This window comes from Narcine bancroftii, chromosome 2 (genome assembly GCF_036971445.1).
Source record: "Narcine bancroftii isolate sNarBan1 chromosome 2, sNarBan1.hap1, whole genome shotgun sequence".
In the NCBI taxonomy this organism is placed as follows: Eukaryota; Metazoa; Chordata; class Chondrichthyes; order Torpediniformes; family Narcinidae; genus Narcine; species Narcine bancroftii.
In genome coordinates, this window is record NC_091470.1 from 251,054,359 (window position 1) to 251,081,012 (window position 26,654).

Below are 26,654 nucleotides of genomic sequence, written 5' to 3' on the forward strand. Positions count from 1 at the left end.
GGGGCACTACCTGGCTAGTAGGAAATTTACGCTCCTCACTGACCAGTGCTGTGTTACATTCATGTTTAATAATGTCAAGGGGGCAAAATTAAAAATGACAAATTTGCTAGGTGGAGGATCGAGCTCTCCACCAACAATTATGATATTGCCTATCAGCCAGGAGCCCTTAATGACCAGAGGAAGCTGTGCCTCACACACCGGCCAACTGCAGTCTCTGCATAATGAGCTCTGCCATCCAGGGGTCACCCACATGGCTCATTTTGTCAAGGCGCGCAATCTGCCCTCCTCCATGGAAGATGTCAGGGAAATTACCAGGACTGGACAAGTCTGCACAGAGTGCAAGCTGCACTTCTACTGTCCCACAAAGGCACACCTAATCAAGTCATCCAGGCCCTTCAAACAGCTCAGTGTCGATTTTAAGGGATCTCTCCCCTCCATGAATGGGAACACTCTCTTTCTCTCTATCAGTGATGAGTACTCCCACTTTCCATTCACCATTCAGTGTCCAGACACGTCCACTTCGTCAGTCATAAAGGCCCTAGATTGCATTTTTGTCCTGTTTGGGTATCCCAGCTATATTCATAGCAACTGGGGATCATCCTTTATGAGTGATGAGTACATGCTGGTGAGGGGCATTGCATCCAGCAGGACTATGAGCTACAACCCCCAGGGGAAATGGGCAGATTGAAAAGGAAAATACCACAGTCTGGAAGGCTATCAAATTGGCCCTGAAATCAAGAGGCCTTTCAGACTCACACTGGCAGGAAGTCCTTCCTATGGCGCTCCATTTCATCTGGTCACTACTATGTATCGTGACCAACACTACTCCTCACGAGCTCCTATTCACTTTCTAAAGAAGGTCGGCATCAGGAACTGCATTCCCAACCTGGCTCACCACTCCTAGTCTGGAGGAGAAGCAAGACCGATGCCCTGGTGGAAAGGGTGAAATTGCTCCACGCCAATCTCATGTATGTCTATATGGAGTACCCGGATGGCAGGGAGGACACTGTCTCCATCAGGGACCTGGCACCTGCCTTATGAGCAACGGAGCTCATTCTCACTATCCCCAGTCAGGGACTCAGAGAATCCAGTTCAGGAGGAAAATGCATCTCTCTCCTCTGTAGAGCCGGAGATCCTGCCCACCACATCTCCCCCATAAGGGGACCAGGAGATTCCATGAGCCTAAGGCCCCCACGCTTAGGCGCTCCACCGGGATCTCCAGACCAGTTAAATTTGTAAATAATTGTATTTTTTTTAAATCTTTTTTTTCTCTGAATCAGTGTTCTCTGTCTTCATCCACAGACCCTAAATTCTGCAGGAAGAGGTGAATGCAGTGAACTGGGATTCACTGGAAGTGTGTTACACTGATGGTTGGCTACCCAAATATATAACCCTGGTTTCCCGCCTAAACCCTGAGCCCCTCTTTTCAGTTAGAGGCTAATAAAAGCATATGCACTCCCTGCAGTTGTGAGAGTTTTTAGTCACACAACACATGATTGATTGGATAGTAAGTCAGGTAGCTGTTTTTTAAAAATTATTGCACAGGTGGTTTTGCTTGGTGGGCCAAACTTCACGGAACAAAGGCCATCCTCGACTACGAGGGATAGCCACGACGAATGGTAGGAAAGAAATAGGCGAGGCTGGAGGAGAGAAATACTGTAGGTATTTTGTTTGATAGACATGACAGGAGTACATTTAACATTACAGGTATTCAGACAATTAAGCAGACTGGGAATACTTTGAGACAAAACAATGTTTAAGGTTGATGGGGAATGAGCTCCACACCAGCGAAGTCCACTCCTTTTGTTCCTCTCCTCCTTCCTTCTGTGTTCTAACTTTTCCCAGGGGTCTCAACCCGAAACCCGAACTCTGCTTTTTTTCTCCCAACATACCACCTAACTAGTTGAGGGTTTCCAAACTTCTGTTTTCTTTCTTAACTTCCACTTGCTTTTCAGGATGATTTATAGTCAGCAAATTTATTTTTCTTTTGATTTAACATATATTTGTTTGTGGAGTAATATCAAAATATTGAATGAACCGTATCAACGTTTAAATAACCTATAGAAAAAATTGCATCTCAGTAAAATGTTTGAATTGCACAGCTGGCAACACAGGGAACCCACATCATCAACATGTATCTGAGGCTTCCAGCGTCACTGGAAGTAAGAGTTGGCCTTTACTGATTGGATGCGAAGTCAGGTAAGCGGTAAAGGTAGCTGTTTGTTTTGTTGCAGCTTGCTCCAGCGACCAGCAGATACAGGCGCTGGCGGGCGTTCACGAACCAATGCGTGCACAGGGATCGGAACGGCGGCTGGAGTGGGTGCGCAACCAGGGGGACGCCCGGCAACCCGATCGATGCGTGCTCGGGAGCGCGCGCACCGACGAACGGGAAAAGGGGGAACGGCCGGCGGGGTGGACGAATCGTGCACGCGCAACTCGAACCCCGAGGCGCGCACCGGGTTCTGCCCTCCCAACAGCGCCACGCACGCGTGGGAAGCTCGGCGCGGGCGCGCCCAGGCCGAGCGGCGGGGCGCGCACGAGGGTTGGGCGGCGATGCCCGCCGGGCGAGAGGGGCTGGTGGGCGCGCGAGGGGGGGGGGGGGGGGCAGGGCGGAGTGCACGCGCGAACTCAAGGAGGCGCGCCTCTGCCTAAGGTGGGTGTTTTGCTGCTTTAATTGTTTTCGCAGAGGGAGGGAGGGAGTGTGTGTCTGACACGGGCTTAGCCGCTGGCGGTTCTCCATCACTCATATACACACACTGGATACACACACACACTGCACATCAGTGGAGCCCGAGGAAACTCCTGCTCAGCGCGGCAGCGGCAGGGATAACACCAGCCCCTCCACCCACAGTTGGGATTACAGCTCTGTGGGAACTCCAACGGTGACAGCAAGCAGCACTCTGCAAGGAAGCGGTTGGAGCAGAATGCAACTGACTGGGCACTTTATCCATCTCACACAGAGCTGGTTTTAGCTTCAGAATTCCCAGGGCCAGGCAGACAGAGGGAAAGGTCACTTTATTATACTCGCTTATCTCCTGCCACCATGAAATCTGCAGAGGAAGGTAATTCTTTTTTTTTCTCTCTTTACTGAACTTGCTAGTTTGAGACTTCGATTTTCGTCACAATCTTGGGGTTGACACATTGGACTGTTATAATCGCGAGGGGGAATTCCGGGGGGGACGGGACACATTTTCAGTGAAGGTTGGAGGTGAAGCTGCTGCGCTTTTAGAGTCCGCGAGGTGCTGCCAGTGTGTGGTACCGTTGTTTGCCGAGATGTCCTGTCTACATGTTGCTCTATATTTCCATTCAATGCCAGGAACTCCAGCATTTCGAGCAGACGAGAGAAATTTATTTCTCTCTCTCTCTCTCTCTCTGGGGCAGGAGTGGCCGGGGAAGTGGAAGGGAATAGCAGCCCATCTGAATGGTTTAATTCAATAGTCTGGGCAGTGACGATCCGTGCCAAAGTACACATTCTAATTCACACCACTTGGCATTTATTTAAGACGTTGCACGCGTCTCTTGTGATTAATGGGATGTCAACAGGACATAAACTAACCGGATTCACATCACACACCAAATGTAGCTACATTACGACCCCCAGAACTTTAAATTGAAACTTATTCTTCATTAATCTTAAACATTAGCAAAAAAAAGGTAGAGTTAACAACTTCATCACACCATGAAGATTATTCATTTGGTATTAGGTTATAACTAATTTGACCCCATGTCCTCCACTCCTATTTTGCACTTTAAAAAAAAATCCGTTAAAAATTATATATATATTGTAGATTCAAGATGCAGGAATTTGAAAGGGGGATGTGAAGAAAGACCGGTTTGTTGTTGCGTTGGGGGGGGGGGAGGTGGGTTTAAACAAGGAGTCGCCTGCTGAAGTTACAGTCAACACTTTGAGATTCAGCAAACAGAAGGGGTGGGATGCGAACCGCGTGGTTGTGAAAACAGCACATCTGGACGACAGCCGCGACTGGTCTCCCGAGCAAAGGGGAACATTGCAAAGTCGCAGGCACTCTTGACGTTTGCAGCCAATTCCGAGCCGTGGGTTTATGGAAGAAGCTAGTGTCAGAAAGGTGTTTTTTTTTTGGTTAATGCATGGATTCGCAAAAAGAATATTCACTATTGTTAACAGCGATGCAAGTCCAGCTTTCTGAAGCTGATGTGCTCTCCCCGCTGCCTGCTTGAAATGACAAATTTTGACACGTCACTACATCCAAGTAGGAACAGCGGAAGGCTTATTTGGGGCTGGAGCTATTTTCCTTGACGTCACTTCAAAAGGGAGCCTCCTTTGTAGCACTTATTCTCATCAGAAAATACCATTCAATTTTAATATCTTTTCCTGCTCTTTGATAACATTCATAGGATTTCTGGGTGGCATGCATCTTTAAAAGCCAATGCGTTAGTTAAGCTCCTCGAAGAAGCTGTACTAAATGCAACCCACAGAGGATGACCCGCAGATTCAGTTTTCAAGGGGAGATCCACATGAGGTTATTTACAAGATTATTGCTTGAACTGTCTACATGGCTTATTTTCGTCAAAATTGGGAAATGGTTGTTGAAATAAATGGAGGACTTGCATTTCTATTTTAGAACCACGCTCTACAGCAACATAAAATGCATAGAACATGCTGAAACTGTACTGCAGGCGAGAGAATGTGGTTCTTCAACTGCTGTCAAGGTTGTGGTGGTCACTAGTTTAATTTACCACAAACAAGAATGAGGGATGTTGGTCAGGATTTCCATTCTCCTTTTTTCAATATGAACTCTTGCACTTGGCTGACAGAGCGGACGGGGCAATGATTTAGCATCTGGCATTTCGGACAGTTTGATTCCCCCACTATTGATTGCACTGGAGTGTTGGCCGAGTCTTGTGTGTGTGTGTGTGTGTGTGTATTTTATATATATATATATATATAGATATATATATATCTATATATATATATGCGCGCGCTTGTCGGTGGATTGGAACTTGAACCCAGATCCAAACATGCTGACATCGCTGAGGGGGAAGATGCATGCCATTCTCTCTCTGTCAACAAAGACACATGGCTCAATCGTCAAGAAGACTGAAGCTGGAAAGCCCACATCATCCTGGTGTTGAACCGAACCTCTTGTGTTCCTGTCAGAAATATCGGGGCCATTGCAGATTCCATTTCTGCATTCTGCATTGGCCAAAAAAGATGATGGCAGGGAAGTATTTAACGTCGCTGTTTTCTGTTTATGGCTTTCCAACTGGTCAGGTCACCATTCAGAACCCTACAGTCGTAAATGTGAATGCAAGTTTAACTAACACTAACTTGAACAACTGCACTCATTACCCAGTATTATTTTAAGCGATGTCACTGTGGTTTCCTAACAGAATTGTAATCATACAGCACAGATGAAGGCCATTCAGTACATTGTCACTGTGCCAGATGCCTTTCAAAGAGCAGCCCAATTATTCCTGCAGCCCTTGCTCTGAGCGTTCCTCCTTTTGAAGTATATGCACAATTCCTTTTTAGAAATCGCCTGTTCTTTAAGAAACTGCATTCCAAATCCTAAGAAATAACTGTCTTAGAAATTTCTCTCCATGTGTTTCCTCACCTTCAACCACACTGGGAATCTTTTGCAAATTATGTTAGCGGGTTGTCACTTTGTAACTGAGCCTCCTTCCCGTGCTAAGTCTAGTTGTCAAGGGTGGAGTGAGAGTTGGTCAATTGGCAATTCAGTTATTTGTGGTTGATCATCCAAATTTCGTGCCCTGTTCCTGCTTTTCCCCCAGACTGTTTGATCTTGCTTGAATTTAGAAATATATCTAACCCCTTCTTCAATATATTTAATGATTTGATATCAATTGTTTACCTTGGGAGAGGCTTTCATAGGTTCACTCTTTGGGTGAAGAAATTTCTTCCTTCAGTCATAAATAATCCATCTTTTGTATGAGCTTTTGCCACCATTGGGAGTCTTTCTTCCATTATATCTGTGCAGTTCCATCAGAATTTTATATTTTAATGTGGTCTGCTTTCATTCTTATGAATATAAACCCAATCATCCCTTCATACACCATCTCTCATCCTAGAAATCACTATTGCTACATTCCCCTTCATAACTCCTTTCTCAGATGCAACACCCAAAGTGCTTTCTCACCAAGGCCATGAAAATTCAGTAGGACATCTCTGCTCCTGCACCTGGATCCCCTTGCTGAGAATAACAACCTATTTGCCTTTTTACTCTTCTGATTCATTTTATTGAGTTTATTGTCATATGTCCTAAAATTCTTACTTGCTGCAGCCAAATGGGTACTTTGCAAAAGAAAACCTCAATAATATGCCTTAAATTAAGTAGAGATAATAAATATAAAGATAGATAGAAAATAAATATTCTCTGTTACCATAGTGGCTCTTCAATAATGTGGACAGTCCTTTTTGTGGAGGAGCTTCAAGAGTCTGATGGCCATAGAAAGAAACTGTTCTTGAATAGAGAGGTACTGAACTTAAGGCCTTGTTCCTTCTTCCTGAAGGTAGCACCAAGAAGAGGCTGTGACCAGGGTGATATTGGTCCTTTATGATGTTGGTGGCCTTCTTGAGGCAGCACATCACATAGATACCTTCAGTGAATGGGGAGGTCAGAGTCTCTGATGAATTTGTCTGTTTGCTACCTTTTGCATTCCTGGGCACAGGAATTACCCATAATGCACCAAGTCAGCATAATTTTTCATAGCATGGTTGTTTTCATTGTCTAATGTGCAAAGACATCTAGGTCTCATTTAACCACTCCCGCCCCCCCCCCCCCCCCCAAGCTTTCCTCATTTACTGCTATTTAGAAAATAATCTGACCTTTTTTTGTCACCGTCAATGACCTCCCATTTATTCTCATTATAAATATCTGTCAACTAGTTCAATTCCTACTGGAGTGCTTCTGCTTCCGACTCATACCTCAGGTTGCCACCCATCTTTTTTATCACCTGTGATGTTGGACAACCTATGTTTAATTCCCTCATGAATCAGTAATACATAGCATAAATAGCTGAGGCCCAGGAACTGAACCCTGTGGTAAACCACTAGTCACCACCTGCTATTTAGGAAGGGAATTATTTTTAAAATGTTTAAATTTAGAGATACAGCATGGTATCAGGCCCTTCCGGCCCATGAGGCCACGCCACCAAAATACACCCATATGACCGATTAACCTATATCGACCCTGTACGTCTTTGAAACATGAGAGAAATCCTGAGGAAACCCACTCAGACACAAGGAAAATGTAAAAACTCCTCACCGTCTGTGCCAGATATGCACTCGGGTTTCTGGTGCTGTAAGAGGATTGAGCTTACCGCTAGCTAACCACGCCGTCCTATAAAAATTGAGAGATGACCCCCTATTGTCCTTCCTCACTATCCCTCTGCCTCCAGCTTCATGCATCAACTCTGCATTCTTCATCCTTTCAGAAGTGCCAGGGAATCTTTTAAATCCGTCTCTATCTGGGCAGACAGGAATTTAGTTTATTTGTTTGTTCCCGAGTTCTTGGGTTTCCTCTTCCCTAGGTTTGCTGTCAGTCCATTGAATGCCAAAGCATGGTCTCACTGTGAATCAAATCAGTCAGACTCCCAGAAGGACTCAGTGAACTGCAGTGCACCAAGGATTACATTTTGGAAAAAAATTAAGAGTTATTATGCTAAAGCACTCAACGTTCATGATTAATCGCAATTTAACTGATTTAAAGTACAATAAAACAATTAAATAATTTAAACTGTTCTCTCCATCACCCTGGAAACTGATTTGACCTAGTTATAAAGTAAATAATAATTTTCTTTAACTTTCAGTATTTTTATATATTAGCTCATTTTTGAAATTTATCTCGTAATAAAGATAGCATCTTAAAACCTGTTCATTGAGGAAATGAACTTTCTCAACTGCAGCAAAATCAGGACTACATTCAGACATGGACTGAGAAATGGCAAATAATATTTGTGCCGCAAATGACCATCAATGAGATGCAGGAAGCTAGTCATATTCAACGGCTTTACTATCCTGGGGTGCACTATTGACCAGAAGCTTAATCGAACAAAAAATTTTGAACGGTTCTCTTTTTTTGTAAATAGTTGATTGTGAATAACATTTATTTTTGGAGAAAAAGATCCACATAAATCCTGTGGTCACAAGAGCAATTAAGGGGTTGGGTATTCTGGGCAAGTGACTCGGATAGTTCCCCATTATAGCCCTTTGCAGTGTCTACAAAGGACTTGCCAGGAGTGTGATGAAATGTGCACCAACAACTTAGATGAGTATAGTTCCAACAAGTCACCGGAAGATTGAAACTATCAAAGTCAAAGCAACCTTATCATTCATTCTCTATACCACCAGTCCAGTGGGTGTGGTGTGTACCATCTATAAATGTGTGTTACTCATCCATAATACTCTCTGAGAGTATTTCTGAAATCTGATAACCTCCCACGAAGAATGACAAGACGAGATGCAACTGGCCAAACCACCTTTGTATGTTCCCCTGCAACTTGATAACTATTCTATCAGCATCTATATCATAAAGCCTCCCTTTTCTAAAAACAGTTCATGCTGAAGTAGTAAAACAAGACTAAATACTGGTCATTTGCTGTTGAAACAAAAAGGGGTCTTCTTTCTTTCTGGAGAATCAGAAAATATGACACCAGACAATTTCTTAAACTAAGGATTTGTGCTAAGATTAAATTGGAATTAAAAGTCAAATTTACAGGAACTCACAATGTTTAAAATGGCAACATCATAATTCAAATCCTGTCTGGCACTTGTAACATAATAAAAGCATTGAAGAACTTTGAATTCCTTTCTGCATCTGATTCCCTTGACAACGTTGACACACCTCTCAAAAATTTGGCATATTCATACTTTTCAGTTGCTAAATAAATTAGGGAAAGCAATGTAACTATACTATGCGTGTTTATTTGTTACAAATCACACTGCTCAAAGAAGAGAAGATGGGACTGCTTTACTCCAACTCGTACTCAAATAATGAGAACCACAGGTTCCTGAACAGTTAGGAACATAGGAAGTAGGAACAGGAGTAGGCCAAAAATGGCCCATCGAGCCTGCTCCGCCATTCAATACGATCATGGCTGATCTAATTTATGACCTAACTCCACCTACCTGCCTTCTCCCCATATCCCCTAATTCCTCTATCATGTAAAAATTTATCTAACCGAATTTTAAATATGTTTAATGAAGCAGCCTCAACCACTTCCCTAGTTAGAGAATTCCAAACATTCACTACTCTCTGGGAAAAACTATTTTTCCTCATCTCTGTCCTAAATCTACTCCCCCGAATCTTGAGACTGTGTCCTCTGGTTTTAGTTTCCCCGGCCAGCTCAAAAAACCTTCCTACATCTATCCTATCCATACCCTTCATAATCCTATATGTTTCTACCTTTTGTGATGTGTGGGTTGCAATTGAGCAACCGTGAAGAGTTTCTGATGACCTTTGCACTTTGAGTCAGGCAATGGAAAATCGGGGTGCTTGCATTTTTGATCAATGTCCATTTACTCTGTTGGAAAATCATGGATTTGGATACCTCATGAAGGCATGATTCAAGACGGACATTATGTCCAAATCACTGACAATAAAAACAAAGTTTGACATTTTTTAAAGATTCTTCCATGATATTCCAAATGTATTTTCCAACCAACTTTTCAAATGTAATATTAGTAGCCAATTACAGGTGATAATATGCATGTATTCTATTTTAATTTTGTGGTTAGATATTAGCCACAAAGGGAAATTTCTCCTTTTCTTCAGAGTAGTGTCCATGTAAGAAGCCAGACAGCATGTTAGAAAGCATCCCATACTTACCATGGCACATTGAACAGTCCTCAGCACTATGTTGTGCTGGGCTTCCATAGAGTGAGACTTGAATCCATAATTTTCCAGACTTGGTGTACGAACCACTAAGCTGAATTTGATGAAACTGTATCTATTATCCACATCCCCCTCAAACTTTTTCCCCACCCCACTCTACCTATCTCAACTAAAATGGACTTTGCTGGATCTTAGTAATTTTGATCAGGAGTACAAACCCATTTGATTTTCCTCTTGTCGGTTCAAAGTGTCAATGTCAGTTTGTAGATACTTGCAACACTAAAGCACAACCTGGCAACTTGATGAATCAAACACTTAACATCCTCACTGTGTTTGAGAATGAGTTGCAGTAGAAGGGGACTTCCTTAAATGAAGAACTAATAGATGTACCACTTTTGTACATTGATCTGATATCAAGGGGCACAAAGATCATTCAAATGGTCTCCTCCATGCGCTAACGAGACCAGTGGCTCACAAGCCCACCGAATAGGAAGGAATTTAGCTTGGAGGCAAAGGTCATGTCCACATTGGTCTGTAAAAGATTTGTAGAGAATCACATAAATTGCGTGTTGTGTGCAATTGTATGGTGTATTGAGAATAGATTATTGAGTGAAGTAGAGAGTGGACGCGAGTTACAAACAGACTCCCATGGAGGTTCATATTGCAGTCATTTAAAAAAAATGTACCTTCAGAAACTGCATGTTATAATTTTGTATCTAAAAGTACATTATTTTTTCTCCCATGGTGAAAGAAGGTGGTTTTGTTCACCAATGTTACACCATTAATGTAAAGACAATCTCAATACAATAATTTGAGATGCAAATTCCAAGAGAGGGAATCATATTCCCTTTACATTAGAACAAATGATTTACTCTATAAGAGTTAAGTATTGCTATTAATCCGATGGGATTGTAAGTGCAAAGTATAATTCTGATATGACCTCAGTTTGGTTGTTTTGCCCATTGATTAATCAATGTTTAACTTACGAAGGTCACTTGAATAGGACAATGTGACAACATAGAATAATGGTATATGTGCTTACTTTACATGTGACATTAGGATGTTCTTTTTTTTTGTGGTTAGGTCTTCAAGTTCCCTTTGTGGAGATATTGCGTTGGCAGGAATGTAAACTGCAATATTGGCTCTATAACTAAGGGAATGGCTCACCAGTCAAAGGAAGCTCACATTTCCATACCACATAGTGGGAGGCCTTTTGCCTTTAAATCTGTGATGACGCTTAGACCCATCGCATCAATCCCATCCCTCCACTTATTTCTATGGGAACTTTCTCTCTCACATGTTTTCTCTCTCATCTCCCTGCTCATCATTTCCCCATCCATGAACATGCAGGGCAAATCACAGTGGCCAACTAACCTATCAACCAATGTGCAGGATCTGACATGCAGGAGAAAGGAAATCCAATGTGTTAACTGGCAAAATGTGCAAACTGAACTGGAAGCTAGGATTAAACCCAGATCACAACACTACTTTTTGGCTCATCTGGTGACATCACAGTGATGTATTTGGATAGGTTTCTGTATTACAGAAGAGATATTGAATTGGGAGGCTGGACACTGATATCAGAACAGCGGGCCAGGTTAAAAAGAAAGGTTCTCCAGTTCAAGACATCTCTGTCTATGGAGAAGCAGAACATGAGTAACAATAAATGGAGTTCTTAAAGATTTTCACAGGTAGAGAAAGATCTTTCCAAGGATGTGAGGATCAGAATGGTAAGGATATCATGGCAATGCGGAGGTGAAAGTAGTTGCCTTATTGTAATCATACCATTTTATTTTTTTTAATTTTTCTTTAAATGTAATTCTCTATTGTATTTATGTTATAAAATTTTAAATAAAGTCTTCAAAAAAAAAGAAAGTAGTTGCCTTCAGTGTTAAAGTAGTGCTCAAGTGAGGAGGAGTTCAAGTGAAACTGGTGCCATTAAGAAGGCATATCTTGAGAGATTTGGAGAATGCTTTGTGGGCAGGGTTTTCAAGGTCAGTATTTCTTTCCCATTCCTAACTGGCCCTGACAAGGTGGTGCTGAGTTACCTCACAGTGGTGTTGCATTGGGGATTATCATTTTTAGATCCAACCATGTTGAGAGAACAGCAAAATGTTTCCAGTGGAGTTTAAGGGGTGCCTTGTGCCTGCTTCCCCGTGCTTGGTGGTAGAAATTGGAGGTTTAGGAGGAGATGTCGGAATAATCCAGGTAGGTCTCTGCAAGGCATTTTATGGACAGCAAATGCAGCATTCTCAGGGCACTGGAAATGAGGGAAATAAATGGTAGATGGCATGCCTGCCATAGGAACTTTTTTGTTCTAAGTGGCATTGAATGGCTTGGAATCAAAAGGACCTAGCAACAAAGGCATTTTCCAACCCAACTTTTGTCTTTCAGATAGTGATGAGCCTGTGGTGTTTTAAATTTGTTTATTTGTGATGTTGTACCTGGTAAAGTGAGAATGGTTCTTCTGTGAGCAGTCCAACAGGTCAACTCTAACATACACACAGTTGTAGAAGAAGGGCAAGTGCATAGTATTTTGAGTTGTAATGGAAAAGAAAGACCAATTAGTATAGTTGTGGGGCTCATTCAGGAGCCTGATGGCTACAGAAAAGAAATAATTTAACCCTGTTCATAAATGATTTCACTTTCTTGATCCTGTCCATGGAAGGAGAGAGAAGAGAGTGTAATGGGTCCTTCAATCTGTTGTAAAAACACAATGCTGGAGAAACTCAGCAGGTCAAACAGTGTACTTTATAAAGTAAAGATAAAGATCCATAATCAATGTTTCAGGTTTGAGGTCTTTATCAAGGAGTGAGCAAAATATAGGCAAAACACATTTTGTTGAACATTGTTTGACCTGCTGAGTTTCTCCGACATTGTGTTTTTACTTCAATCACGATGTCTGCAGACTTATGTGCTTTACTTCTCCTTTTGCCTGTTGACTGCCTTTTCTAGTCAGCGGGAGGTATAGATGGAGCCTAGAGAGGAGATGGAAGTTAATGTGATCTTCCAAGTTATATTTCCCACTTTCTGCATGTGAAAGGGAAGAGAAGGAAGGAGTCAGGAGGACTTATTACCTGAAATTAGAAAGTTCTGTGTTCACATAATTGGGCTGCAGACTGCCCAGGGGCAATATGAGGTGTTGTCCCTTGAGTTAACGTAGGCCTTATTCTCACAATTGAGATGCCCCAGGATAAACATGGAGGGAGTTGGAAAGGAGTTAAAATAGCATGTAACTTGGAGCTCAGGATGGCCATTGGACAATGCATTGATGCTCTGCAAAATGGTCCCAAATATGCATGTGGTCTAACCGCTGTCGAGGATGCAGTAGGTGAGGTTAGAGGAGGTGCATGTGAATCTTGGGCTTGTGTTCTCTGTTTGTGGGATGGGGAGGGGGGGTTCCACTCTAACTCCAAGAGATGAAGGACTTGCAGGAGATGGCTGTAATGAGCACAGTTCACATTGCGTGAAAAAGGACAAAATTTCAGTGTGAACATCAGATTGGGGTGGTGCAGTTGGCATAGCGGTTAGTACAACATCTACACAGCACCAGCGATCAGAACTGGGGTTTGAATCCTGTGCTGTCTTTAAGGAGTTTGTAGGTTCTCCCTGTGACTATGTGGGTTTTCCCCGGAAGATCCAGTTTCTTCCCACCATTCGAAACTACCAGGGGTGAAGGTTAATTGGGTGTAAATTGGACAGCATGGACTTGTGGGCCGAAATGGCCTGTTAACATGCTGTATGTCGAAATTAAAAATTTATGAGCCTTCTACTCTTCTACATTCCTTCAACCCCTCCCATTCTTTCCCTTATTTATGTTCCCTTTGCCATTCACCCCTGCCAACTTGTCATCCATTTTCATCTCCCTTCCATTTTGGCTTCATCCCCCTTCCACCCCAATCTTTCTACTTGATTCTACCACTCTATCCTTTCCCCTTCTCCCTTCCCATCGATCTGGCCTTTCTTTATATCACCATTCTCACTTTCTTATCAGATTCCAACATTGACATCCTTTGTTTTCTAATCACCCTCTCCACCCTGTGTGACTCAACATCTGATTGACCCCTTTGTTTTCCCTGCCTCTCTGTCGGTCATCTACCAATCCTTGGCCTCTGCCCGTCATGCTTCACTTCTACCTGGTTCAGTAGTCCCGCATGGGGCCATGTCCTACACCTCCCTCCCTAGCCTCTTTACATTGGCTTCTTTACTGCATTGAACCTGTCTTGAGGAAGGATGTCGACTCCAAACCTTGACCATTCTTCTTCTCCCTCTGGTGCTGCTTGACCCGCTCAGCAGCTCAGGGCTGTGTGCTCAGCCCGCAGCTGTTCATGCTACTGACCCATGACAGCATCACCAGATCCAGCTCCAACAGTGTCATCAAGTTTGACACAACAGTAGTTGGCCTCATCACCAACAACAATGAGTTGCATGATAGAGAAGAGGTGGAAAATCTCGTGAAATGGTGTGAGAGTAATTACCCGTGTCTCAAAATGGACAAGATGAAGGAGATGATTGTGGACTTCAGGAGGACCAGAACACATCAAAATCTCTGTAGTCGAGAGAGTGGAGAGTACCAAGTACCTTGGAGTTCATTTAACTAATAACCTACTGTGGACACTCAACATCTCCTCGCTTGTCAGGAAGACACAACAGTGACTGTACTTCCTCAAAAGATTGAAGCGGGCAAGGCTACCAGCCACCCTTATGTCAATCTTCTCGAGGAGCACTATCGGGAGTGTGGGTCGGCTGCATTACAGTGTCATACCGTTCCTGCAGAGAAATGGATCAGAGGTCGATCCACAGGACCACAAGAGTGGCAAAGAGGATCACCGGAGTCGCCCATCTCCTCCTCCACATCATCGACTGGGATCTTGTCTGAAGCGGGTGTGCAAAATCATTGAGGACCTCTTCCATCCTGCACACAGCATCTTCCCCGAGGGGAAGAGATACAGGAGGATCAGAGCCAGCACCACCAGGCTGAGGAACAACTTCTTCCCACGGGCAGTGAGAAGGACGAATGACCAAAGGAACCGCTCACACTCCCCTCTGGAGACTCTTCTATTCCTGAGGCATATTCATTTGGGGAGATGAGATACTTGCCCTGCATATGTGCTTGTTTTGCCTGGAGGACTGGAGAATGCTGCTTCGTCGGGTTTTACTTGTCCAATCAGATGACAATAATCTTGACAAGTTCCTCCAGCAGCTAACAAATTTATCATTTGTCTATGATAAATATTTCACGACCTTAATTGTTCTGAACATTAGACCAGTAGTTTTCCTGTTGAAGGCACTCGGGTCACATTTATTTTTAAAGGTGTTAAACTGAAATTAAAGGTTAAAATATAAGCCTTCATGTTATTAAAATATTATTAAAAAGGTAGATCGAAAGGTGGACCAAATTCACGGAGATGTACTTAGTGTGGAGCAGAGCTCCCAGAGATATTTAAACCAACTGCGACAGTCGAGGCAAAAACTCGAGCAAGTCACACGCTGAATGTGCGATATCTGTCTTGAAATCCGGAAACCAAATGAGTGCGATTAGGGAGGAAACTCGCTGCTGAAACAGACAGGAAAGGCTGCAGTAGCAAGTGAGGTCGCAATTGGATTGCCAGCCCTTGACAGATCGGGTGCACTGGGACAGAGGGGGGGGGGGTCAATGCTGCACCGCGAAGGGTGCAGAAAGCAGGGATCTGGAGTCGCGGCTGAGTTTCGTGGAGGCTAACAAGCGGCTATCACCAGCTGAGCGGGAACCTTCGGGCGCGTCTGAACCCCCTGCCCCCATCCCCGCAGCTCCAATGACTTCTCCGTGTGAAGACGAGGAAGAGTTTGACTTCAGCATTCTCTTCGAGTTCAACCAACGCGATGGAGGAGGAGGTTTGTACAGGGGGCTTTGCGCCGCTTCTGCACTTTGACTTATTTTGACTGTCAGCCCACATGTATTCCTGGTCCAGCTTATCTGTTGCTGAAGCCCTCAATCGTTTTTTTTTTCTCTCTGGCTGGTCGACTTGACCATTCCAACGCAGTCTTTCTCTCTACCGTCTACTGTTGAAAATTCCCTATCGCCCAGCACCTCTGACCGATACCCTCCTTTCTCAACAAAGTATCTAACTTAGTTTTGAAGTTCTAGCCCTTTTCTCTCGGTCTTTTGCTTTCTGCTCCAACCTGTTGTCCCCCCTGAGAGCACTGCTCCAGATCTGTCCTCGCCTTGCCTTCAGCTACCTGAGCCCTCGGCTTTGGTATACCCTTCCTTCTTACCACTTTGACCAAGCTATTGCTCCAGTGCCTCCTTGACAGGTTGGGTATCTATTGAATTTTGGTCAACAGCACCGCCTGAAATGTTTTGTGTGAGAGATGCTATAAAAAATGGAAGTTGCTTCGGTCTCCTTAATGATACCAACCTCTGTGGTCCTGTGTAGCTGTTTGTTAAAAGCCAAATCTGTTTAAAAAATACAACGTGGCATACCACGTTAAGGTGAGTGATATTGGTTCCATTAGCCACCATTGTGCCTGATGAATACTGACACTGGCATGAAGGGATACAATGTCGATCCTACAGATAGATTTAAAAGCACGTGTTAAGTATATCCATATGCCTAAATGCTGTTCTGTAATGAAGCTCAACACTTTCTACACCCTTAATTTCCTGTTTTTCTTTGTAATGAAACTGGACATATTTCTACTTCTAGACATCCTATAATGCAGTGGTTCTCAACCTTTTTCTTTTCACTCACATCCCACTTTAAGTATTCCCTATGCCATAGGTGCTCTGTGATGAGTAAGGGATTGCTTAAGGTGGTATGAGAGTGGAAAGAAAAAGGTTGAAAACCCCTGTTTTAATCGTACCTCATTCACTTGATAGGTGCATGGTTTCATAACTCCAAAGGAAACGGGTCAATGACAATTTTTCTCAAGCAAAATATTTCAATAACAATTGGGTCGAGAACAATGATTCTCAACCTCCCCTTCCCACTCACATCCCACCTGAAGCAATCACAGACACCGATGGCATAGGGATTACTTTAAGTGATATGTGAGTGGAAAGAAAAAGGTTGAGAACCACTGCTATAATGATTGGGGAGTCTGAGTAACATCCCTTCTTCCTTACTTCCACCCTTACTCCCTTGGGCCACTCTCATACAGCCACTATGTTTAACCTAACATACAGTGATCCAAATAATTTGGGGTCTTAGAACCTCTTTCTTATTCTGGAGCAAAGTGTTCAGAAGTTCTTTGCCACTTCAGTAGCTATTAAAGTGACGAGTCAGAGCAGTTCAGGGGTGGCCAAATTTGCTTAATGTAAGAGCCACATATGATAAACTTAAGATGTTTGAGAACCCCAAGACATGAAAAAATGAAAAAAACACTACCTCTACATTTTTACTCTTGCAAAAATATGATATGAATATAATAATATTTATACATGTAATTTTTAAGCTAATTTGTATTAGTTACAACAATCAAAAAGTACATGGACACATGCAAAATAGTTTCAAAATCTTGATTGATTTTCTGTGAAAATCTCTGCCCAAGGAAACTGCCGAGGCAGCCTCATTAAATATATATATAAGAAACAATAAGATAGATTTTTGCATCGTAGGGGAATTAAGGGTTATGGGGGAAAGGCGGAGCTGGGTCCACAGCCAGATCAGCTGTGATCTCACTGAAAGTGGGAGCTGGCTTGACAGGCTGGATGAATGACCACTGCTCCTGTTCCTAATGTGTCCTTTTTGTGAACACTGTTGCCAGTGATCTCTGCAGATACCTGCACCATTGCAGTGTTCACAGCTGAGTGCACGATGTGGGAACCAACCCGATGCAAAACTGCCTCCTGTAGCTGGGTGAGGCTAGGGGGCCCATTGGCTCTGCTTCTCCCCATCCCACCCTCCACTCCCCTCTTCCATGGGATGGGGAAGCGGCTGCTGGGAGTGGAGGCTGGGGTATGGAATGGTCTAACTTCTGCGTGCTGACTCTCTAGCCGGTGGGGCCAGGGCTTGATTGTGACCTTCACTGCTGCCACAAGCTCTAGCTTGGTGCGTGGATTACATCCTCATTGGTGACCCCCTCTAGCCTCTCCTCTCCATCTCTGTCATTCTGCTTTCCCCTTGCCAGGGTGTGTGGACAGACATCCTTGCTCTGGGGTAGGCCATATCTTATCAGAGCTCTCCTGACCCAGCCCTGGCTTCCAAATATCCCTGCAGAGGACCCTCAGCTTTGCCTGACCCTCCCACCACACACCCCACCTTGACAATGATCTACTATGGTGTAGCCTGGCCTGAGTGAGGAGAACCCGACCAGCATATGCTGCTCACTCCGCTCCTCTGCAGAGGCCATCCTTCAGTGCCCACTCCCTCTTCCCTCTCCTTGTTATGCAGACTGGGCTGTGACCATCATGGGACCCTCCTGGTCTGGCTGCAGGGATTTGGAATGTCCCGGGGTTGTTTCTGGACTACTGGTATCTCTGCCAGTCAACATATTTCCACGACTACATTACATGTCAAAGAGCCGCATGTGGCTCATGAGCTATGGTTTGGCCACCCCTGCTCTAGCTTGTTTTGACGGGCAGTTTTATGGTAAAGCATTCAGTGCTTTCTTGTTCCAGAGTTAGTTACCATTTAATACCAAAGAACAGTCCAGATGATGCCTTCCTTGGTCAGAACATTAAGTTTAAAAGTGAGGAAATTATCTTGCAATTGAGCTAAATCTTGTTTAGTCACATTTGGAGAATAGTGATCAGTTCTGGTTGCTGCATTAGAAGAAGAATGTGGAGGCTTTGAAGAGGATGCAGAGGAGGTTTGCGAGGACACCATCCTCAACATCCATTGGAGCGCTTTCATCCCTAATGTCGAAGTACTCGAGATGGCAGAGGTCGACAGCATCGAGTCCACGCTGCTGAAGATCCAGCTGCTCTGGGTGGGTCACGTCTCCAGAATGGAGGACCATCGCCTTCCCAAGATCGTGTTATATGGCGAGCTCTCCACTGGCCACCGTGACAGAGGTGCACCAAAGAAAAGGTACAAGGACTGCCTAAAGAAATCTCTTGGTGCCTGCCACATTGACCACCGCCAGTGGGCTGATATCGCCTCAAACCGTGCATCTTGGCGCCTCACAGTTTGGCGGGCAGCAACCTCCTTTGAAGAAGACCGCAGAGCCTACCTCACTGACAAAAGGCAAAGGAGGAAAAACCCAACACCCAACCCCAACCAACCAATTTTCCCCTGCAGCCGCTGCAACCGTGTCTGCCTGTCCCGCATCGGACTTGTCAGCCACAAACGAGCCTGCAGCTGACGTGGACTTTTACCCCCTCCATAAATCTTCGTCCGCGAAGCCAAGCCAAAGATTATCAACAAGGAGAGGCTGAACAAACTTGAATTTATTTCCTTTGGAGTCTCAGAAGTGACCTGACAGAAGTTTATAAAATTACAAGAGGGATAGATAAGTTAGACAGTCAGAATCCTTATCCCAGAGAAGAAATGTCAACAATTAGAGGGGACTTCTTTGAGGTGAGAAAGGGAAAGTTTAAAGTGTGAAGCTAGTCTTTTTACATAGAGAATGGAAGGTGACTGGACTGTGCTGTAAGGGGAACTGGTGACAGAAGATATGATAAGGATGTTTAGGGCGCATTTAGAGAAACAGATGAACATGCAGAAAATGGAAGAATATGTATCATGTGTAGGCAAATGTGTGGGCTCAAAGATCAATTCTTGCACTGTACACATTCCATGTAATTCTTATAGGATGTTATACATTTCTGTTGTTAAATGGAGAATAAAATGCAACAGGAGTAATTGAATCACAGTCAGAATATACATTTCTTTTTTCTGTTTATTGAACAGTGTTTTGCTTGATGAGAATAAAATTAAAAAATGCAGGCACTGGAAATGTGAAATGTCAAAAAAGTAAATGCTGGAGACACTCATCAGGTCAAACAGCTCCTGTGGAGAGAGAAAAAGGGTGAACGTTTAATGTCATTGAGCCTTCATCAGAAGCAGAACTCCCATGATCATTCAAGGGCATGGAGGCCATTTTGCTCCTCACAGTTGCTGTCTTACCCATTGAGTATTTCCAGCATTCTCTGCTTTTATTTTAGGTAGATGAATTTTCACTTCAGATTAATAATGTGAGTTAGTTCATCTATTGGTTAAACCTTGAATGCTCATACCTGATAATCTCCTTTTTGCTCACTTAAAATGGCCTGAGATCATGTAATAAGCTTCACATAGCACTGCATAACCACCACAAGTGATATCTCCAAACCATCAACCTCCTCTCCCACTCACTGTTGACACACCTTCTGCACCTTCACACTCACTACGATTTGAATATGGCCTTCCCCATGCTGACATTTCTTATCATAAAGGTTCTAACTTGCTGAAAAAAAGAATGCTGCACACCAACCACCATTTATCACCCAATGATTGAATATGCACCAAGAAACGGTGAAAGACAATTTAAAAAAAAAACACCCATACAGTGAAAAACATTTTGCGTGCTATCCAGGCAAGTTAACACAGTGCAACAGATCAAAAAATTTAATCAAAGGTGCAAGGGAGAGTTTTACAATAAAACAAAAGTGTTTAGGAGAAAAGTACAGTTAAATAGTACATCATCTTTACTCATGAGAGGTCTGATAAAGAAATTGCCCTGACTCTGGGGCGGTGGGGTGGGGGGGGGGGGGGGGGGGGGGGGAGGGTGTCTTTTCAAACTCGTATATACTTTTCCTGACTGGAGCAGGGGAAGAATATGAGTTATACATCAGGATGAAAATTCCTGTTTTTATTTATTGTTCTCTACATTACTTCATTCTCCATCTCCTGAACCTCCTTTAACTGCACAAACTTTTGCTATTTGACTCCTCTGCTTTTACTAATTCTCATTTGCAAACCTGCATCTCCTCCTTCAAACCCACCAGAAAGTCTTACGGCTTTGTCGACATCTTCACTACTTATTTTCTCTTATACTCGCTTGACAGTGAGATAACTTGAGATCATTAATTCAGTATAGATGTTTTAGAAATCTAGTGGTAACTTTTGAGGCTGATTTTGCCATCACAAGTCAAGACTGGTTTAAAGCAGGTCATGAATACCAGAATTTACTGAATAAAGCAGTGTTAGAAAGCAAAAAGAACATTTATTTTGGGAGCCTTTCCTATCCCTTATAAGATACCTCATGGCGTTTTACAGACAAGTTTTCATGTTCAGTCACAATTTTAATGAAGAAAGTTCAGCAGGCCTGTTTGCGTAACAAGATCTCTCAAACAGTGATGTGAAAATGTCCAAATTATATATATTTTTATCAAATTAAATGTGGGTTTATATTGAACAAGACTTGAGCAATCTCTTGTGCTGGGCTTGAAGATATGAAAGAGCAGACTGGAGTTCATTAGAAGGATGGCCTCTCCAAACATACCACACTGGAGTATTGGCCAATGTTTCAGTGCCCTGCTCTCTGGTGTTAGCATGAGACCACAGGCCTCTAACTCAGGTGCAAGTATGACACCTCATTATATGGATAGCATGGATATAGAAGAATGACAGTCATCTTTATTGTTAAGGTGTGAAATCTGGGAGGTCATTAAGTGATGTTGACAGGAGAGGAAAGTTCTATAGGAGAATGGAGAAAAACCTTGGGTGAAAATAAAACCGATATTATCAGCTTCCAATGAACTGCAGCAAAAAATTATGACAAGAAATGTTCATTCGCATTTTCCATGAGTACTGAAGGATGCAGAAAGATTTTTTTGATGGTCACTGTTTAACCAGACGGTTTATTCTAATCAAGAAGCACCGGTCTGTAAGGAGCTTCCACTGCTTGTTTATAAATGTTACCAGTTACAAAGACCATTCACAATATCCTTGGATTTGAGATCTTTGAATAAACCAATGATTTATCTGCTCCCCTAGACTTATTCAACAGATCCCATTTGACTCAGAGCAGGCTAATCTTAATGTACCCCACCACCATCACCCTCCTCCGGCTGGCAGAACTTTTCCTTGCTATCAATAATTACTGCTTTGACACCCCACTTTCTCTAGGTTAAAGGGGTAGCAATGGGTACACACATGGGCCCCAGCTATGCCTGCCTTTTGGTTGGTTACATGGAGTAACTCATACTGCAAATCTATACAGGGAACACCGCACAGTTCTTCCTCTGCGACATCGATGACTACTGAGGTGCAGCCTCATGAACCCATGATAAACTCATCAACTGTACCCACTTTTCTGCCAACTTCCACCTCAACCTTAAATTCACTTTGTCAATCTCTAGGTACACTTTCACTTTCTCAATATCTCTGTCTCCATCTCAGGAGACAAAGTCTCAACAGACATCTACAAACCCACCAACTTCACAGCTACCTCGACTACACACCCTGTCCTCTGTAAGGATTTCATTCCCTTGGCTGAATTTTGACTCCGTTGCATCTGCTTCCAGGACCAGATCTTCCATGCTGAATCATCAGGGATGTACTCCTTCTTCAAACGTGGCATTCCCTCTACCACTATCAAATCAGCCCTCATCCACATATCCTCCATTATCTGCACATTAGCCCAGGCCCCCTCCTCACAATAAGGATAGGATTCCCCTTGTCCTCACCTACCACCCCACCAGCCTCCACGCCCAATATCTCCTCCTCTGCTATTTTTGCCACATACTACATGATCCCATCACCAGACACATACTCCCCTCTCCATCTTCCACAAGGATTGCTCCCTCCATGACTCCCTTGTCCACACCTCCCTCCCCACCAATCAATCCCTTGACAACTACCCCTGTGACTAGGAGATGCTACGCATGCCTACACCTTCTTGCTCACCACCTTTTAGGGCCCCAAACAGTCCTTCCAAGTAGCAACATTTTAGTTATGAATCTACCACTGCATCCAGTGCTCCCGTTGTGGTCTCCTCAATATCAGAGTGACTGGGCACAGACTGGGTGATTGCTTTGTTGAGCACCTCAGCGCTGTCTGCTGCATTAGCGTGGATCTCCCAGTGGCCACCCATTTCAATTCTCCATCCCATTCCCTTGCTCACATGTCTGTCCACAGTCTCATGTGCTGCCAGACTCTGAGACCACCCGCAAATTGAAGGAACAACACCTCATCTTCTGTCTGGACACCCTCTAACTAATGGCATTAACATCGACTTCTCTGGTTTTCATTAAAGCACCCCCCCCCTTCTGCCCCCTGTTCACTTTCCCCATCCCTCTCTCTTTCTCTCTCTTTCTCCCCCCCCACCCCCCTTTTTTCCCTCTGTCTCCTTTCATAGAGCCAAAATCAATTCTCACTTTTCCTCTTATCATATCCAATTAACTATCGGTCTGGATCTCTCCCCCTTCGATTCTTCATTCAGGTGCCTTCCTGTTCTTTTTTGAAGAAGGGCTCAAGCCTGAAACGATGGGAATATATCTTTACCTTCTATGAATTCTGCGAGACCCGCTGAGTTCTTCCAGCATTTTTGTGTGTGTTTTAATACTAATCACAGTGTTTGCAGACTTTCGAGTTTCACTCAAATCTCAATGTGCTCATGTTTATCCTTTCACTAACCAATAACCAGTTTAAATATCCTTTATTTCATTGACATCTGTTTGAGGTTTCTATTGCTAGTCTTGATTGATGAACTTCTTGCATTATATCTGGAATGGGGTTAAAAGTTAATAGTTTAAGTCGTACTTTGAAATGATTAAAAATGAATGGGGCAGCATTAATGCGCATCATTCTCTATTTTTCTCTCTCTCTCCTCTCTCTCTCTCTCTCTCTCTCTTTATATATATATATATATATCTATCTCCCTCCCTATCTTTATCTCCCTTTTTCCATCTCTCTATCTCTCTCTATCTCTCTATTCATTTGTGGGTGCTCAATCCCATGCTCTCTTTAATGTAATATTGTGGATAAACTTGCTTTTATTGTTGGATTCAAAATTGTTCTTTTTGTATTTGCTATTGTTAATGTAGGCATGCATTATCCCATAGATAATCTATAGCTTCCATACTAAAGTGAAAAAGGCTATGAATTATTGCATTATATCACTTCATTGGAATATCCATTCACTACCAATAGTGGGCTGGCACAATAAAGTTTGAAAAATCATACCACATACTCCTCGTTAAAAGTACACTCGCATTCATGTATACCCCAGAAAGATACTCCATTACTTGTGTAATGAATAGAACTTTCTGAGGTCATGAATCTCCTATGCAAATACAATTTTAAAAATCTTTTACTTTCCATCTCTCTCTCTCTCTCTCTCTCTCTCTCTCCCTCTCCCCCTCTCCCTTATTTGCCTCCTTTCATTTTCTTTTTATTTCAGTTTGTATAATCTGCAAAGAATTACAGATTTTTTTTTACAACCACTATAAATTATGCTGTGCTGAATTGGCTTTCAGGTCTCCGTATTAGCTCGGGTTAATAGCAGCAATGAAAATTCTATAAAATTCTTACAAATACATCTTGGATATGGTCAGCTTCTTATAACCAATGGATCAGAAGTTATTTTTAGCATATGTTCATGGAAATTAACATCCAGAACCAGTATCATTGCCAAAAAAAAGATTAATTTTTTTCCATTAAAAAATTTTCCTGGTTCACAAATTCTTTTTCCAGGAATGTTTCAATCTATATCTAAAGTTGCATTTATTTTCTGGCACTAAGTTTGCATAGATTTTGTCTCTGATGAATGCTTTAAAATCCAAACAAATGATTTTACTAAAATGAAAATAATTTACAGAAAATGGAATCATGTTGTATCATTGTCAGTGAGATATAGTGAAAAATATTTTTTACGTGCTGTCCAAGCAAATCAATCGAAAGACAATACAGCAGGAAGTGGAAGAATAGAAATAAAAGTGTTGGGGATAGTGTTGCCATAAAAAAGTTAAGGTATAGTGCAACTTAAAGCAAAATGTTCAAGAGAATACAATCAAACAATGCAAGGCTCATCTTTTAGGAGTGAGAGATCTGTTCAAGAGTCTAGTTCAGAAGGAAAGTAACTATCTTTGAATCTTGAGGGGAGCGGTAGGATTTCAAACCCTAATCTTCTGACTGACAGAAAATGGGATAAGAAATTATGGCCAGGGAGGAATATGTTGGCTGCTTTCCCAAGGTAGTGAGGGTTGTAAATAAAAGTCAGTATAGGGGAGTGAAACGTGAAAGTCTCCAGATGCTGTGATTGTAGAAAAACACCAAAATATTGGAGGAACTCAGCAGGTCACACAGTGTCCATAGGAGGTAAAGATATATAACCAAGGTTTCAGGCCTGAGCCCTTCTTCAAAGTATGTGAAAAAAAACAGGCACCTGAAGAAAAAGGCTGAGGGAGCAGGGAGAGGAGCACAGGCCAATAGGCAAAAAAACATAATTGGACAATGTAGGGGAGGTTTGTTTGTAGGACACATGAGCTGCATTCACAACTCTCTGCAATTTCTTGCAGTCATTGACATGGCATTTCCCAAACCAAACGTGATGCTGGAAACGTGAGCAGGCCAGACAGCATCTATGGGAAGAGAAACCTGAGTTAATGTTTCAGACCTTGGATAGCATTTTCTGTTTTGCCTTAAATATCCAGTGTCTGAAGTTTTCGATCTTCATTTGGATAAGCATTTCATCAAGTAATAAAAATTAAAACTTCCCTAAGGCTAAAAATATTTGAAATAATGAAACAATTTTGGAGGACTTATATTAATATTGGATAAATGTTTGTCAGATCAGCATTGTTGACAAAACAAAACTTTACTGAAGTGAATATGTGCAGTTTTGCATCGAATGATATAACTGCCTGAGACTGGTATTTCTCTCTCTCTCTATATATATTTCTCTATTCATTTGTGGGTCCAGATCCCCATGCTCTCTGTTTAATATTATGGATAAATTTGATTTTACCATTGGACTCAAAATTGTTCTTTTGTTATTTGTTATTGTTAATGTAGGCATGCACTCTCATAGATAATCTATAGCTTCCACACTGAAGAGAAAAAGACTATGAATTTATTGCATTATATCACTTCATTGGAATATGCAGTGTCCACAGGATTTTTGTATTCATTCACTACCAGTAGTGGCTGGCACAATAATGTTTGAAAAATCATACCATGTGCTCCATGTAGTTCATAAAAGTACACTCACATTCATGTATATCCCACAAAGATACTCCATTACTTGTGTAATGAATAGAACTTTCTGAGGTCATGAATATCCTATGCAAATACAATTTTAAAAAATCTTTTGGTATTGCTCATTTCTTTCTTTGGCTTGGCTTCGCGGACGAAGATTTACGGAGGGGGTAAATGTCCACGTCAGCTGCAGGCTCGTTTGTGGCTGACAAAAATGTTGAAGTCCCAATCATTGCTTTCTTTCAAGATTTGTGGGCACCATGGTTGGCATAGCGGTTAACGCAACGTCTTTATGGCGCCAGTGGTTGGATTGGGACCGAGGTTCAGATCCCGTGCTGTGTGTAAGGGGTTTGTACGTTCTTCCCTGTGTCTTCGTGGGTTTTCTACGGGGGCTCCAGTTTCCTCCCACCCTTCAAAAACATACCAGGGTGTAGGTTAATGGGGTGTAAATTGGGTAGCACTGGCTCATGGGCTGAAATGGCCTGTTATTGTGCTGTAGTCTAAATATTCTGAATTGCATAGAATTTAAAGCTCTCAGACAAGCAATTTAGAGCAGCCATTATCAACCTTCTTTTGGCTATGGCCCCCTAAGGACTCTACTCAAAGTTTATGAGCCCCTTTCCCTGTGAAGCATTCGTTTAGTTGGTTTCTCCTGAACTGGTCTCCTACTGACTACATTTAAAAAAAAACAAAAAGTATTTTATGATTTTGGTCCGCT

At 42.7% G+C, this 26,654-nt stretch overlaps 1 protein-coding gene across 5 annotated transcripts in view; it reads left to right on the plus strand.

Moving 5' to 3' along the window:
* Positions 1-2,607: 2,607 nt before the first annotated feature.
* The window catches only part of nfatc1 (nuclear factor of activated T cells 1), a 258,894-nt gene continuing 234,847 nt past the window's right edge, over positions 2,608-26,654 (plus strand). The window contains exon 1 of one of the 5 annotated variants that reach the window (XM_069920819.1): positions 2,608-2,653. Coding sequence is in view for 4 of the 5 variants with exons in the window: in XM_069920820.1 (XP_069776921.1) it covers positions 15,629-15,707 (79 nt within the window). In the remaining variant the exon portion in view is untranslated. Of the gene's footprint in view, positions 2,654-2,720; positions 3,063-15,371; positions 15,708-26,654 lie in introns of those variants that run through there. The other 4 variants (XM_069920818.1, XM_069920820.1, XM_069920817.1 and 1 more) reach the window with 4 other exon arrangements.